The sequence below is a fragment of the Osmerus mordax genome, chromosome 20, assembly GCF_038355195.1.
Source record: "Osmerus mordax isolate fOsmMor3 chromosome 20, fOsmMor3.pri, whole genome shotgun sequence".
Lineage (NCBI taxonomy): Eukaryota > Metazoa > Chordata > Actinopteri > Osmeriformes > Osmeridae > Osmerus > Osmerus mordax.
In genome coordinates, this window is record NC_090069.1 from 9,851,818 (window position 1) to 9,868,774 (window position 16,957).

The following is a 16,957-nucleotide window of genomic DNA, read 5'->3' on the forward strand; positions in this document are numbered from 1 at the left end:
CCCGTCATCCAACAGTCTAGACCAGGGGTCCCCAAACTACGGTCCGCGGGCCGAATATGGCCCGCCCACACATTTGGACCGGCCCTCTGAACAATGCCAGACATATTTTGAAAATGTAATTTTAAATAGGCCTTTATGTATGGCTATATATCCCTTGATATTTACGGATATACGGTGCATAACAAAATAATAAACTAATCTTGCATAATACATTTAAAATCATTAGAAAATCTCCACAATAAAACTGGTAGTCACTCCGGCCCATGTCATTTTCGGTGTAGTTTGTGCGATAGACTAATGCATTCTGCAGAGAAGGGAGACTGGCATTGGTCACGATTTGGAATGGGAGAAAACAGGACAACGGCGGATATCACTATAAATAAATCAAACGAATAAATAAACAAAATAAAAACGACGTAGTTAGGCGGCAGGCGTGTGTTGCTTAGGCGGCCGCTTTAACTGAAAAGTGCTGCGGGAAACCCTGGCTCCTGTCATTGCTCCTGCCCTGGCATGTTTAGACTTCTTAGGTGAATAAAAGTAGCCTTTCCAGTCCACAAGAATGAATATACAGTACAAAATCATCTGGGTTGAACCCTGTGACATAAACCATATCAGGATCCAAAATATGCATACAATAAATATGGCCAGGCAAATTCTGTCTCAGACTTAGTTTTGCTGGCCAAATTTGAGTCATCCATTGTATTTCAATGTCAGATTGCTAGGACAACAGTGAATCCATTTCCTCACTCTCCATCACCCAAGCCTCTGGCCAGAAAAATACTTTTTACATTTCTAAATCAATAGCCATCCATTTGATCAGTGTTCAAAACTTTTTTTTTAACAAGGGCAATATTTTTGGGGATGCACTTCCACTTCTGTATCTATTATGACTTGGATGACATACTGTATTGCGCCATAAATCAGTAATCCAATGTATGCAAGTGTCAATAATTGGTCAACAAAATAAGATAAGTAGTTATATTCATAAAATGTGTATTTTGGAAATGTCTTTAATGAGTCATAAAATGAGGGTCAGGGTGCCATTCTAATCAAACCTAATCAATTCTTGACTAGAATTTGCTAATACGGGTCATTGGATCCAGGGAAGAACTAACAGATGACTTCCTTTAAGGGTAAACAAATGAATAGCTCAATCTGAGGCATAATGCTGGGATGGGATAATGATACCCTAAGGTTTCAAGTAGCAAAAAAAGGCCACTTTAATGGTGAACCTAGGGGGAAACCACTCAGACATAAGTACCACAAATCAATGGAGTGTCGAATCAAGGTCTGCATATTCATTATGACCTAATAGAGGAGGATGTATGGCCATGTTTATTCAGTGAACGGAAATGACACTAAAAGAACAAAATGGCCATGCCGAGATACGATACAGGGTATTGGGTTGACTGCATTTTGCTTTTTCCTCTAGGCCTCCCTGTATATAGTGGTTCTCTAAGATTAACACACAATTTTGCAGTGCATGTCAAGGTTATCCACAGTCACCATTGTTGCCTTGCCACTGACCACCTTTCAGAATGCAACTCCATTACTACACTGCAGTAGTAGCAGTAGTATGGAAAGCATCAAGGTGCCAAACAGAAGAAGCCTTTTTCATTCTAATGAAATATGGCACCACATTGGAGGTCCTTGGGTACCAAGACAATCAAAGTGGATAGTGCACAAATAACTGTTGTACATATATCCGTCACGTTGCTTTTTCTAATGCAACACTTCGGATCACTTTACTTCCCAGTCCACTACAATCTATTTATTTGACCTTTGGATCTTTATTTTCTATACTTATACAGTAAATGGCTACTGAAATAAAACAGAGTTGCGTAAATACTTCTAAATGCCAACTACTAACGTCCCTCTGAACTGGAAAAACAACAATCTTAGATATGCTTACTGGTTTCATGCATTTTAGGAACAGCTGCCCATTGAAATGCCTTTTGGGGGGGGGGGGGGGGGGGGGCACATACATCCCATTCATATGTCATTGGAGTCTTATTTGTAGGGGAGTATGCACTTAAGGCAAGATACCTCTCTTCCTACTAGAGTTCTGGTGAATGGGAAACTGAACAAAACAGAGATGGGCAGGGCTTAATTTGAGCCGGAACCCCCCAACGTGTTTGACGTTGGATCCGGAACCTTTTTTATTGGATCCGGCACCTCCTGTGTCACTATGAAATATTCGCCTAAATGAAAAAAATAAATTACTGTTTGTGTAGTGTTCAATGTTTTTATCTGTCTTGTTAATCTTTATTCTCCATTGAAGGTCCACAAAATTCTTGTGTTTGCATTTTCTATGCGTTTTGAGTAGTGCTGTCAAACGATTAAAATATTTAATCGCAATTAATCACATTAATGTCAGTTAACTCGCGATTAATCGCACATTTTTATCTATTCTAAATGTCCCTTGATATATTTTTACAAAGTTTGCTAGGCCAAAAATAACGGTAATCTTGTGATAAAAAAATTGACGCTCTTAAAATGGGTTTGTGTTAACGCCGTTAATCACGCGTTCAACTGACAGCACTAGTTTTGAGGTGAATTTACAGGGTAAGACAGAGGGGAGGCACTTCAAGTGACACTTGCGCTTGTGCTGGTTGAGTAGGCTAGCTGTTAGCTTCGTTCCCTCAGTGGAAAAATGGCAAAAAGACAAATGTTTGCTTAACTTTTTCAAATACGCTGGCCAGACGGATCCCAAACAAGCAAAAATAATTTCCGTCAATCAAGTATGTGGAGACCACGGTGGACACAGCAGTTAATAATCCGATGGATAATTGCTGCTTGTAAAAATTATTGCTGCAGTGTTTAAAAAAAAAAAAATCATCATGCTTGATCTGAAACCATGCAATAAACATTGCCCTGATGTACACACAGCGTTTAGTTTTTTTTGTCAGAGAAGCTACGAAGGCAGTGTAATTTTTGGGGGGTTCCATTACCTCCAACCCCCGTTTTGAGTCGCCGGATCTACCCCCCCCTCTGCGCTCCGGGACCTCCCACTTTATAAATTAAGCACTGGAAATGGGTTATAGTTAGTTAGGTCCCTAGGGGCTGTAACAAAGTAAAGATGCCTGTTAATCTCCAACCCTATAAAAAAGTCACATTATTTAACAATTGTTCTGATGGTTGAGAACTTCAAATAGAGACAACTATATATGTATATGAATAAATGTACCAATGCACCACAGAACCATAAGAAAGGATCTGTACTATGAATCACAGGATTTGAAGCGTAGCAGAAAAGCTGCTGCAATAACTTTAGATTCAAGTAAGAGTTCCTTTCAGCAGGCACAGCCATGTCTAAAACTGCTGGGAAGGAAAATTTGCCAAAAGGAAGGGTGGAACCATAAGAGCGTCTGTTAAATGACTAAATGTAATGTAATCATTCTTAATACAGAGTGTTCTTTGCACAATTTGATACACTCATAGGCTGCCAACTCTGTGCCTGTAGGTATTATTTAAACCTATGCAGCCTATTAAGTTCACACAATGACATGTATAAACAATGAACACATTTTATTAGATATTTTATTCTCTTTACCTAAACAACTAACTGACTCAACGTGTTAATATCTTTATGTGACAAGATGGTATGGGTACAGAAATTGAATCAAAAAGACAACTTGACACACTGATGCTCGAACTGGTCTCCCAGCTGTCAATATTGTGGTGCGCTATCTGTAATCAGCAAGAGCTTCAGGATTTGTCTGTCCTTGCAACAGAAATGCCAGGGAAAAGAGGTGGACAAAATATCTCTTTCGCCATCTTGGCAGCCATTCAAATAAATGCTACTCACGAATTGAAAAAGGTGATTAAATTGCCTTAGGTTTTAACTGGCATACTGATCACTGCTACAACTGGAGACTGAACAGCCAGGGAAGGAGCATTTACCTGTATGGGATATTAATAAGCTTAGTTTTTTATTTGCTTATAAATTGATCACAATCTGTATTTTTTGGCTAAAGGCACATGACAATAGCATCACAGTGAGAGCAAACAAAGCACAATTAGGTTCTCATGGGCAAAACATATAATTTTGCGATATATACTTTTGGAAAGTTAAGCCATATGCTGCATAGTTCTATATCTCTGTATTCTAGTTGTTATGACTTAAGACTACCTGTATGTTGCAAGGATTTAGGTATGGCACAGTGTTGCAAGTTCAAACTTCTGCAGGTTCAAACTTACCTGTAGTGAAAAATCCATAAGCAGGCACAGTGATAAATCACTTTATGGCTAATAGCAGAAAAGACATTTGTGACACGCTCTGGTGAAAAGGGGCCGTTGTTGGCCAAGGTAATTTCTCAGTTTCACAGATTGTGAAAGTGCAGATTGTACGCTTTCAAAGGATGCGTGATACATTGAAATCTGAAAATAGTTGAAAATATGCGTATCCGAATGTTGGTTAACCTGGAATGCTCTAGCAAAGAAATCCTAGCAAAGATTCTAGACCTTTTCACACCTTCAGACAGGGTTTGATTGTTTTGTGTCAATCATTTGAAGCGCAGAGCGCCAGTAATTTTTCATAGAGGAAGAGAGAAAAAAAATATCTTCGCACTCAATCAAATTTCAGGATCCTGCTTTCTTGACTTATCCTAAATATTTGTGTTATATCACCCAGTATATATATTTTTCAAAATCCAACGGGTAAAAGCTAGTTTATAGCCATTTTCTTACTGTTTCTGTTCAATTGCTGCTGGCCTTGCATTTGGCCATTTTTTCCCTTTCTTTCAAGGCTGTGATTCACTTTTCTATCAGCAGGTGTTGCAAGGGCTCCCTTGCACAATGTATGTAATTCAGACGGTTTTGACCTAAATCAGATTTTATATGTATCACAAAATATGTATAGCCTATGCAAAATTATGAAAACTATTTACCTGAATTCTATTAAGTGCATTTGCTTCACTACATAGCCATTTGTATGTAGACAGGTAAGTCTAATTCTTATGTTATGACATTAGCAGCAATCATATATATAATAAAATTAAGTAGCCGTTTTGTCATGCGGATACACATACATAAATGCATTTCTGAAAGATCAAGAGGTATAAATGAGTAAATAAGTATTCTACAACATCTTAGAAAAGCTAAAAGACATGTAGGCCTATTCTTGAGGTGGTGAAAAGCTTTGGAATGTTGACGGTAACTTGACTTTAGACATACGTTGAAGGGAACAGCCTGAAAGATGTATTCACGGTTTACCAAGTCAAACAAATAAAATTAATCCTGTGCACAATGCAATGCCCGAGACTAGCCTATTCATTCTATTAAGTCCGTGGATGTAGGATAAAACAAACACATAAAAAAAATGTAAGCTGAACATGCAGAAGGCATGCTTAAAAGTTGACAAAACAACTTGTTAAACACTATATTTAAGGGTATTTGACTCAAGGCCAAATCTGCCGATTCACTTGGTGATTAGGAGGAATGAATAAATGATTGACGAAGGCCACTTCAGTTTCCGACCTTGCCTTGGCAAGAAGCGCCATCTAGCGATCATTAGGGCACCATTGACCACTTATCCACGCTAAAAGTAGCCTAGGGAAAACCGGATGCACCGTGATGCAAATCAAATCACGCATGACGCGCCCACATTTAAATTGAGTCATTTAGCAGACGCTCTTATCCAGAGCGATTTACAGTAAGTACAGGGACATTCCCCCGAGGCAAGTAGGGTGAAGTGCCTTGCCCAAGGACACAACGTCATAGGCCTGGCAGGGAATCGAACCGGCAACCTTCTGATTACTAGACCGATTCCCTAACTGCTCAGCCACCTGACTCCCACAACTACACTGGAAGTAAACAAGAACAATTTACCGTATTTAGTGATCTTAAACATGCTGTTTCTTATATTGAGTGACTTCTTCAAACACTTTAACTTTTGTACTATGCAAGAAAATAAAATCTGTAAAAACAAGAAACAAAACCTTTTTTGGCTCCTAACGGAAAGTTCGGAATGCCGACAATGGCCCTTTATCACCAGAGCGTGTCACATTTGGTTGCATACTAAAGTTATTCTTCCCTTTCGCACAGTTCACACTGTGTGGCTCTTAGGTGGGAAACCTCACCACCAATTCACTTACAAAGCCTTGACACCAAAAAAAGCCATGATTACATAAGACCAGAAGTCAGCTGTCAGTTAAGCAACATCATAACCTATAAAGGTCATATGAAACTACATCTCTCTGTCTTACCGTGGATCACTGTCAAGTTGCCAACGATGCTTGCTTTTCCCAAGTTGTTGCTGGCTTCACAAATGTATGGGCCTGCATGCACTTCTGTGGCCTTCTTGATGTGGAGCTCAGACACTTTACCTCTGTAGGTTAACACAAATAAAACGTTGAACATGCAAACCACTGGCAGTGTACCACTTTCAACATTTAACACATTTGCACTTAATTAAAACACGAGAGACACTGGAGAACCCAACTGGAACTGGATTTCTCTGCAGTGAAAACACTAGTGAAATATACATACAGTGCCTTTAGAAAATCATTAAACCCTGTCAAATTCCTTACCTTTTGTCACATTACACCGTGGAAATTATAATGTATTAAAATCAAACTTTTGCCAGCTGTATTTACACATTATAACCCAACACCTAAGTGAAAATAATAGTCTGAACAATTATGACAATTTTATTTGTTAAATTCCTAGTTTGGATAAGTGATCAGCCCCTAAGAGCAGTGCTTCTCAATCCTGGTCCTCAGGCACCCCCTGTTCTGCATGTTTTTTGCTTTTTCTCTCCTTTTTGGCTTTCTGTCCACACGTAGTCACCATTTTTGCATGCGAAAACAGCACTTTTTTGGAAAACGCATACAATTGAAAATGACACGTTGAAGCATCTTAAGTTTTACTTTACGTTTCAGTGTGGATGAGCAACTTTTGGAAAACGCTAGTGTGGACAGAGAGCATTTTGAAACGAAAACGCTGTTTTCAAATGTAGCCTTAGATGTTTTCCTGCTCCAACGCCTGTTCCATAAAGGCTGCTCAAAAAAGCTGGACTTAAAATCACAAACCTGACTTGAATTAACCAGGGCTAAAAGCGGTTCCATAAAGGCCAATTCTAGTTCACGCAATCCGACTAATTCAAGTCAGATTCAAGAAGTCAAGATAATTGCACATGCACCTTATTCTTAAGCAGCCCGAGAGGTAGAACATGGATCATATCGATCCACCACGGCAAAACGCAATGTTCACGGCCACGTGACTCCTTCCAGAAAGAATGTTCCCCTTAAGCCGTGTACTACGACAGCTCCCTCATCCAACACTTCATCAAAATAAAATAACACCCCATGATTGACGTGAATGATGGGCTACGTAGGTCGAGGTCCTTTTTACAGACCTTTACTTCATTGACTAAAACAACTGACACCCTCTAAACACATCTAAATTGACTTTGACAGTTTTAAATAAATAGCCTACTATTAATAAATACATTATCCAGTCGCCTAACATTTTGGTTTTTGTGTCAGGAAAATGGAGGATAGGATAATTTAGATTGAGATATAGGCCTAAACATTTGAAATCACAAACTACCATACAGCCATATTTTATGTAGGTTTGTATCATTCTGAAATCATTGTTTAATGTATTAGGCTAAATGTTGTAGCATATGTATTGAAGTAGATTTTCTATAAATGTAGCCTACATATTGAACTGATAGTAAAGGAAAAAAAAAGAAAAACAAGAATGTACATGGTAAATCATCGTTTTCCCGTTGGGTCTACAGGAACGTCTGGTTAAGCAACAACACGGGCTAAGCCTGACAGTTATCCTGCCCCGGACCAGGCTAGTTTCGCAGCATAACTTGCCATAGTAACTGAGTTCAAACTACATTGAGCTGGCTTTATGGAACCGAAAGAACTAGAAATGAGTCTAACTAACTGACCTAAGCCTGGCTTATTCAGTAAACTAGCTTTATGGAACAGGTTTCTAATTCAAATGAATGGTTGTTATGAAGCTGAACAGAAGCCTGATAATGACCCATTCATTTGAATCAGGTGTGTTGGAGCAGGAAAACAACTGAAACATGCAGGACAGGGGGTTCCTGAGGACCAGGGTTGAGAACCACTGCCTTAGCGTAACCATTACCTAATCAAACTTGCTTAGGTACAACCAGTCACTTGTCAGATCACACACCATGCTAATTTCCCCCCACATGACATCAATTGCAGTGGTTTTGACTGCTTTATTAGGAAACCAGCCACCGTTCCATGATGATTATTTTACTAGTAGTGCATGGCAACGGAATTAACACACCATGGTTGGAAAGGTGCCTTCAAAAGGGCTCCGGAAGTTGTGGAAAGGCACAAGTTGGGAGAAGGATACAAAAAGATTTCAGTCAGTTGGCTGAGCGGTGAGGGAATCGGGCTAGTAATCCGAAGGTTGCCAGTTTGATTCCCGGTCATGCAACTGACGTTGTGTCCTTGGGCAAGGCACTTCACCCTACTTGCCTCGGGGGAATGTCCCTGTACTTACTGTAAGTCGCTCTGGATAAGAGCGTCTGCTAAATGACTAAATGTAAATGTAAATTTCAAAAGGCCTTAACGATCCCTCTGAGTACCATTCAGAGCATTATTAAGAAGTGGAAAGCGTATGGCACCGGTGTTGGTGCCATACGCTTTCCACTTCTTAATAATGCTCTGCCAAGATCGGCCATCCCTCCAAACTGGATGACCGAGCCAGGAGGATATTGATCAGAAAAGCTACAAAGAGGACAATGGCAACTTTGAAGTACTTGCAAGTCCTTATGGCTGACACTTGTCACATGCACAGACCGACCAATCTCACAAAGCTGGCCTGCATGGCAGGGTGGCAAGAAAGAAGCCTCTTCTGAAAAAGGGCCACAGAGTCTAGTTGGCGCTTTGCAAAATACCTCATCAAAGATTCTAATGCCATGTGGCAAAAGGTTTTATGGTCAAATGAGACCAAGATTTAACTTTTTGGACTGAACTGCAAGCGTTATGTTTGGCGAAAGCAGAACACCCAAAATACACCATACCAACTGTGAAGCATGGTGGTAGCAGCATTATGTCGTGGGGGTGTTTCTGCTCAGCAGGGACAGGGCAATTGGTCAGGATTGAAGGGAAAATGTAAACTGCCAAGTACAGTCAAATTCTTGAGGACAACCTGCAGCACACTGAAAGACAGTTGAAGATGGGCAGGTGGTTCACCTTCCAGTATGACAATGACCCTAAACACACCGCAAAAAAAAACTGTGCTGTGGCTTATGGATAGGAAGGTGACCTAAATCCAATTGAAAATCTGTGGATGAACTTGAAGACAGCAGTCAATAATAATACATTTCAATCACCACTCACCACAAAATCTGACTGAACTGGAACACTTCTGCAAGGAAAAATTGGCAAATATTTCCCAATCTAGGTGCGCACAGCTAATAGAGACATCCAAACAGACTAATGGCTGTAATTAAAGCAAAATCTGGGTCTATGAAGTATTAAATCATGGGATGGATCACTTTTCCAACTCTAATTCAAGTTTAATTTTTACGTTTCTGGAGTGTTGCCTTTTTATGTTACTTGAATGTTTTAAGGCAGAATGTGTAAAAGCTGGAACGAAAGAAATCTTTTTAGAGGGTTTTGATTTCAGGTTGTAAAACTATTTCAAAGGGGTATGATGATTTCCTATAGGCACTTTAATGTATAAAATGATTTTACAAATGCACTGAGTTCATAGGATCACAATCCACTATGAACAAAACTATGTTCTAAATCGCTCTGGATAAGAGCGTCTGCTAAATGACTAAATAATCATAAGTTTACTCAATAAACAAACAATGTCCCTAATTAATAAATATCCTACAGACCCATTTACAGTTGATTAACCTTGTTTAGTTTTTGGCTTCACGGTATGAGCTTGCCAATCTACTTACATAAACAAGCATATGGTAGAGTTGGGGAATGTGTACTAGGGGTGGGCGATACTGCAAAATTTGGTCTCGATCCGATACTAAGTAAATACAGGGCCAGTATTGCCGATACCGATACCTTTTACTTTGAAAAGCAGCTGATCTACTTTTGTGTAGGGGAAAGCAATGCCTCATAATTTAATATAATAAGTCAATGCATCATCAATATGCAAATCTGAATGAAAATAGAAAATTATTATGTAATTATTATAACACTTATTATGTTTTATGTTTATTGTATGCACCTGCCCACCAAAGAGAATTCCTTGTTTGTGTACACTTACTTGGCGATTAAACAAATTTCTGATTTGCATTTTCATGATCATTGAATGCTTTAATTATTTTTTCCTTTAATTAGTTGAGAAGCTGAGCTTCTCTTTCTCTCTGCCATTATGCAGCCATCAGTGTGCTGCTGACTGAGTCATGTACTGCACGTGCACGCTGGCAACAATTCACAGCATAGCAGGGGAGGTGGGAGAGGGGCAAAGTGAAATGAACGAAGTAAGAGGAGTGGTGTTTGAACAATCACTATGATGTAAAGGGAGTTGTGTACTGAATGTAGAGAAGAGAAATTTAAACTTAAGTATCGATCAATACTGATACCAATGTTGGTATCGATACTATCGATACTTTAGATCGATCTGCCCACCCCTAATGTGTACTGTAGCCCAGTCTATCTGATGCTACCAGAGCTATTTTGAAAAAAAAAAAAGAGTGGATGTAGATGTAAATAACATTCATGTGACCTTTGCATGACACAAAACAATGCAAATAACTCATGCTGTGTGTGTGCAAGAAACCTATTTCCATAAAAAAAAATGCTATTTCCAAAGTAGAAGTATATCTATTGTGTCACGTTTAAGTGCGGAGGATTGGGAGGACTTACCTTTTCTTTTTTCGAACTTTAATGTCTTGCTTGTTGTCACCGTTGGTTAACTCCTTTCCATCTTTGAACCACCTGACTTTGGGCGTGGGGTTCCCTGCTGTAAGCTCACACTTCAGGAAAGTCTTCCTTCCCTCCTCCACCTTAATATTCTTCATCTCCTTAAGCTTGGGCTCCGCTATAAAACAAGCAGCTCCATTGTTAGTTGTGAAATGACATACAATCTGAAATTATGATGTGCTCATTGGTGAGCATGTTCAGTGTTTCCACAGAATGTGATTCCATTTGTGGCGGTAGGTAGTAAAAATTTGTTGTAAAAATGTTGGGCTCAGCCCAAACCTATGTTCTAGTATCGGTTATATGTCAGTGTAGATACGGACTTCAAGTAATGCGAGCACGCGAAAAATGTATTTGCATTGATTTGCGTGCTAAATCGTTTAGGGAGCTTTATGCAATATAAACGTTACGTTGGACTCATATTGTTATATTTGCCGAATGTATTTAACTATGAATATTATGATATTTAACGTAATGTATCAGTTTTGGACACATTTGTGCAGAGAATTATGATACTAACCGTTCGTAAACTCCAGATTGATTCTCCTGCCAATTTTCTGAAAAAGCAGTTCGTCCCGCGCATTGATTCAGAGCGTGTTTTTTTGCCATGTTAAACAGTAAAAAATATGTAATAATTATAATAATACATTTTTGGCAGTCATATTTTTTTTTGCAGCAGGCCGCCACAAATAAGTCAATGTATGGGAAACACTGATGTTGGTGCTTTCGAGTGTGGGCCAGAGACTTCAAAAGGCCTGTTCCACACAACACTGCAACCAAGACTGATTATCACAATTAAGCCCCAGAAACAACTGATATTGTTATTTGTGCCATTTTGTCAACACAAAGCTTTGGTTTGCCTGTTTGGTAAGAAATATTAATTCCATGAGAAGCATGAAAGAAAGAGTCATACTCCCTATGACCAGAATAAACTGTACTTCTAACCCTGCCAATCATACATCAGACTGCAGTCCAACTATTAATGAACAAGCTCTGGAAAAATTAAGAAAATATCATGAAACTAAATGCCAGTATCTGGGTTTGAGTCATGGTTTGGAAATGCATCCTCTTGACCTTTCTCCCAGATAATCCATTGGCAACAAACTAGCTGTGTGTGTGGTATGTATGAGAATCGTAATACTATAGAAAATCTTAATAAAGTATGATGATACATTTCCAAAACACCTATCAAGTCATATCTAATTTGCCATTAATAATGATTTGTTATTAACATTGTACTACTACTATCATACAGTACAATTACTTTTGCCACATATCAAGGTACAAGACTGTCAGATAACCCACAACCTTAACTGTGTGCATACTCCTGACTATCATGAATGAAGAGGCATTAGAGCACCATACTACATCCCTTCATTTGCAAGGGAGCTGTGTCAATATTTGAGCAGGTGTAAGGTATTCAACATTGTTAGCCATGCAATTCAGTCATGACATAATAGCATTCCACAGCAAAATGAAATTCAGACTTAAACACCACTACCATGGAGTTAACCACTGCGCCCAATATCCCCAGACTACTCTCTAAGATGACTACTCTCTAAGATGATTTCATTGTAATGTGGTGTAAAGGAACCACTGAGCAACAACAAGCCACTCGATCCAGCTGGCCACCACAATGATCCTAATCTGCAGTACTGAAAGCTGGTGTAGGCAAGTTTTGCGAAGCTAGTTATTTTAGCTTCTATTCCAAACGATTCAAACCATAATATCCCACTCCCTCCCTTCAAAGACACTCCCACAAAACACATGAACGTGCTTCCTGACTACAGAACTTCCGGGAGACAAGTGTAGTTAGTCCAAGAGAGAGAGCTTTTGACAGAGGAGCATCGTTCTTTTCACAAATTACCCAATGTCGCATTCACATGCAAGAACACACACACACAACAATATCATAATGGACAATTTGGGCATTTGGCTAACGTTAGTACTCACTTCTTTCAAGCTAGCATGTTAGTTTTGGGAAATGTTATAATAGTTTTAACTGTGAAACCTGGAACTTGATTTATTGCCTGCTCTTTCTCCGCCATTCTTGTGCCTCAAGCTCGATTGTTTAGAATACCTCTGCCTAGCCTGCTTGAAAACTACAGTAACGCGCATTGAGGGGCAGGGGCAGAGTGTTTGCAGGTAGGTATGTAGACAGAAAGGTAGCCCGTCCAATAATCTTGGAATGGTCTTAATGATTCGTCGTGTTTATTACAGTCCTGCGACGTCCACAGATGTCGGATTGATTACATATTACCGTCGAACCTTTAGGTGTATTGGTTGCTATCAAGATGTGAAGTTTATTTCTGCAAATATGACTAAATGTGCTTCTCAACAACATTGACTACAACATATCTTTAATCACTTTTTTTCTTCTTCACCAAATCACTTTAAACCAATTTTAACAAGTCAAGATGAGAGGAAGGGCACTAATGGTTTTCAAAAATGCCCTGTAATGTTATGATGATCATTTATGAAACTGACAAATGTACTACTTTGAACCACTCTCCCTGGAGCTCTACTGTCCCAGCGCTGTGGTCTTCTCAGGTCGGATCAGATTCTCTCATTTCTGGGTGGGACTGTCATTAACCAACTGTTGCTCAATACAAGAGCTCACCATACCTGAATTGGGTAAAGCTCCAGGGAAGGGTTTCCCATAAGTGAATCAGGGACTGTGTGTGTTTTCTTTCATTTGTTAACTGGCAAAAAAATTTTTTTAACCGCTTTCGCCTAAGCAGTTACTTTCACTCTCATTCATCACTGGGGAAAAGTAACCCAACCCAAACCGGAACATTTCCTCTTAAAGAAAATATTTAATCTATTAACGATGAAGACTGAATTTGTTTAGTAATGGAGGAAAAATAATCCAGCTGTACAAAAATAGTGAATCCCTGGCAGCGTGAGGGTGTTACTTTAGTTTTAAGCACTTATTTTTTTCCATTTATTGACCACTGAAGATCTCGAGACAAAGCTCTGTCCTCACAAGTAACAATGGCAACACTTTTCAACTTCACTCTGTCTGTACAATACTTTACGCCTGAGAGAACAGATTGGTGTCTCCATACATTTCTAAAGAAAATATGATCACAGAATTTACATAACTGCAGTGTTTCCCCTACCATTATATTAGGAAGGTCAAGTTTTATTTTTTTATATTACGCCAGATCACAAAATAAGTCATTTAAGGTTACCTTTCCTATAAAACAGATATGTAGCTTGCTCTTTATTAAACAAACTAAATGGCCTTATGTTATTTATCTTATCACGACGGCATGTAATTTCTGTCTCTACATGGTCGGGCGACCATGTTTCTACATAGAAATGAATCCATAACTGAAAACAAACTGCAAGCCTGCATCTGTCCTACTATTATGTCCAGTTTTCTCTAGTCACAGTGGTTGAAAAGTAATCCATGTCTGAAGATGAGTCAGGTGGCTGAGCGGTGAGGGAAGCGGGCTCGTAATCAGAAGGTTGCTAGTTCGATTCCCGGCCGTGTCAAATTACGTTGTGTCCCTGGGCAAGGCAGGGACACTTCACCCTACTTGCCTCGGGGGGAATGTCCCTGTACTTACTGTAAGTCGCTCTGGATAAGAGCGTCTGCTAAATGACTAAATGTAAATGTAAGTCACATGAAAATTAAATATCTTAATACCCCAATTCCTGGAACATGTATTAATGTAAAGACAACTCATTGAACATGTACATAGCTGAGGCTTGGGCTCCCATTCCAGCTGTTTCTCTATGTAATTGAGGAGCACCATTTAGGGAACTCTGCTTGTTTAAACCCACAAATGTAAACGGCTTAGAGTCCACATTCCAAACCATGCTAAATTAACTGCATTATTTAACGCTTAAGGTTGAAGAATATGAAGAATTACATACAAAATGACAAATTATCCACTGATTAGTTTTGGAAAATCATATTTTTCCAGTTCTCTTTCCCCCCCTCTCTATAATTATAATTCCCATATCCTCCTTAAAAGACATGGCAGATGTTGTGGACTTAAAAAGGCATTTGGGTCGAGCCAAGAGTGACCACACAGTAAGATAGGACATGGATTTGGGCTTTTGTCCATCATTTGAAGATTTTTTTAGAGCATGCACCTACAATACAGTATGCTTTTTTTCTGTGATGTACACCCGTAACCTAGTCTTGCCTAGTCTTGTTCATCATGCGCATTAAGACATGAGCTTTGGCATGAGGATAAAGGAGTATGACAATACAATATTTTTCATTTGTGTATCTTAGACGGCAACTTAATATAGGCCTATTAAGTTGTAGCACTAGCAGCACATACAGTATATTAAGCACAGCCAAACTGTCTATGATTTTTAATAAAGACAAACATTTAAAACTATATTGACCTCACCTCTCACTTTACATGCATGTATGGAACATTATAATCCTCCTAATAAAATACACAGTAAAGACAACAATTAAGACAGGAGGGACAATTAAATCCAATTAAATTGTTGTAGATTGAAGTGAAATACATGTTAAATGTAACATAAGCAAAAAGTACATTTTGTTTAGGAACCCCTTGATAACCAAATGTTGTCCTGCAATGCTTAAACTGAACTAACACCTATCAAATAGGAAGTTAACCTAAACTCCCTAATCTTTCCACATCGGTCACCAAATGGATAATGCCACAAATGCAGCTGGCACAAGAACGTAATTCAACAAAAATGAATCAAAGCAAAGTGAGATCAACCTTCAACCCCCTGAGATTTTACCCCCTATGTTGGTAGAAGTATAGCCCCATTAACAATCATTTGATAGATTTTCTCACTTGGAAATCCACCACCAAATTGATATTTTAAGTGATACTATTTAGCCTACTGTCAGAAATTTTGTTGAACTACAGCTAATCGGAAATATTAAGAATTTCATTTGTATAGCTGTTTAATGCCATCCACAAAACTGTTTTGGTTATGTAAGGAAACAAAAAAACTGAAAATAATGGTAAATAAATGGAGTTCAGAGTTTACTCACGTGTTTGACTGGTAGGCCTATGGCTTAGCTAGCTTTCTTCAGCAACGCTGCGATACGCCATGCTGTGATGAGCTACATTCCCCACGCAAATAACCATATAAAACTGAGCGACTCAAAAGTAATCGGATATAAACCTGTTCAGTATGTGACTGAAGCAATCTTTTGTTCATCAAACATTGACTCGGGAAGTTCAGAGTCATAGCCATGCAACAACGTTTTCAACCTAAACCTGCTAAGTACACCTGTAGCATATCAATAAAGGGACAGGTGACGTCTGTTTTGGGGGGTCATAGTAGCCTATTTTAAATTAACAGTTAAAAGTAATGAGCAACAGGTCACATGTTTAGTCAAAATATAATAATTCAGGTAATAATTCGTCCTACCTGGTACAGCAACCGTTGATTTCTCTGTGTTTTTCTTATTATCAACGTTTTTATTCCCACCTTTCTGTCTGTCCGTAGGCGTTTTGTCAGACATTTCTTAATTACGTGAAGGCTAATCAAGTGCTTTAAAAACTGATTCTCCTCGACTAGCAGCCACTCGAAAGGGATAATGGAATCAAAGTCTTCTAAGAACTTGTGGACGTGTGTAACGTCAGTCAACTCAACTATCCAATACCGAGTTCCAGATATGTCTTATAGCCTATCTTTATAGAAAAAATTATTATGGGAGGAGCGTGTGATGACGTCGTGTTCTCTTGGTTCTCCTGGTCCGGACAAAAAATAAACATTAGTCCTGGTTCGTTTAGCGTTCACACTGGCATTTTTACCACCGAACCTAAACAAAAGGCATATGGATAAGGTCGCAACCTGATTGGACAGTTTTTAAACCTATCACTGAACATTTTGAACACTTCAGCATTTCTTTGTCGTACGACTCGAACCAAACTTTAACAAGGAGTTTTAACTCCTAGTTGGTCCACGTTTCTCTGCTCATTTTGTTACCGCTCTAATGGGTTGTATCTTGTGACGTCAAATCTTATTATTGGTCCGTTTAGACATCTTTGGTCCGTGTTGCGTTCACATCAATCGACAGCACTCGAGTTCGTTTGGAAGCGGACCGAGACCTACTTTTC

General features: G+C 39.0%; 1 protein-coding gene across 2 annotated transcripts in view; it reads right to left on the bottom strand.

The window, feature by feature from the left end:
• Positions 1-16,492, bottom strand: part of nrg1 (neuregulin 1) — a 78,383-nt gene extending 61,891 nt beyond the window's left edge. For both annotated transcript variants that reach the window (XM_067258077.1, XM_067258076.1), the window contains exons 1-3: positions 16,266-16,492; positions 10,830-11,004; positions 6,207-6,328 (exon numbers count right to left, since the gene is read on the bottom strand). In XM_067258077.1, coding sequence (XP_067114178.1) covers positions 6,207-6,328; positions 10,830-11,004; positions 16,266-16,359 — 391 coding nt within the window. In that variant the 5' untranslated portion in view covers positions 16,360-16,492. The remainder of the gene's footprint in view (positions 1-6,206; positions 6,329-10,829; positions 11,005-16,265) is intronic.
• Between the last annotated feature and the right edge of the window lie 465 nt (positions 16,493-16,957).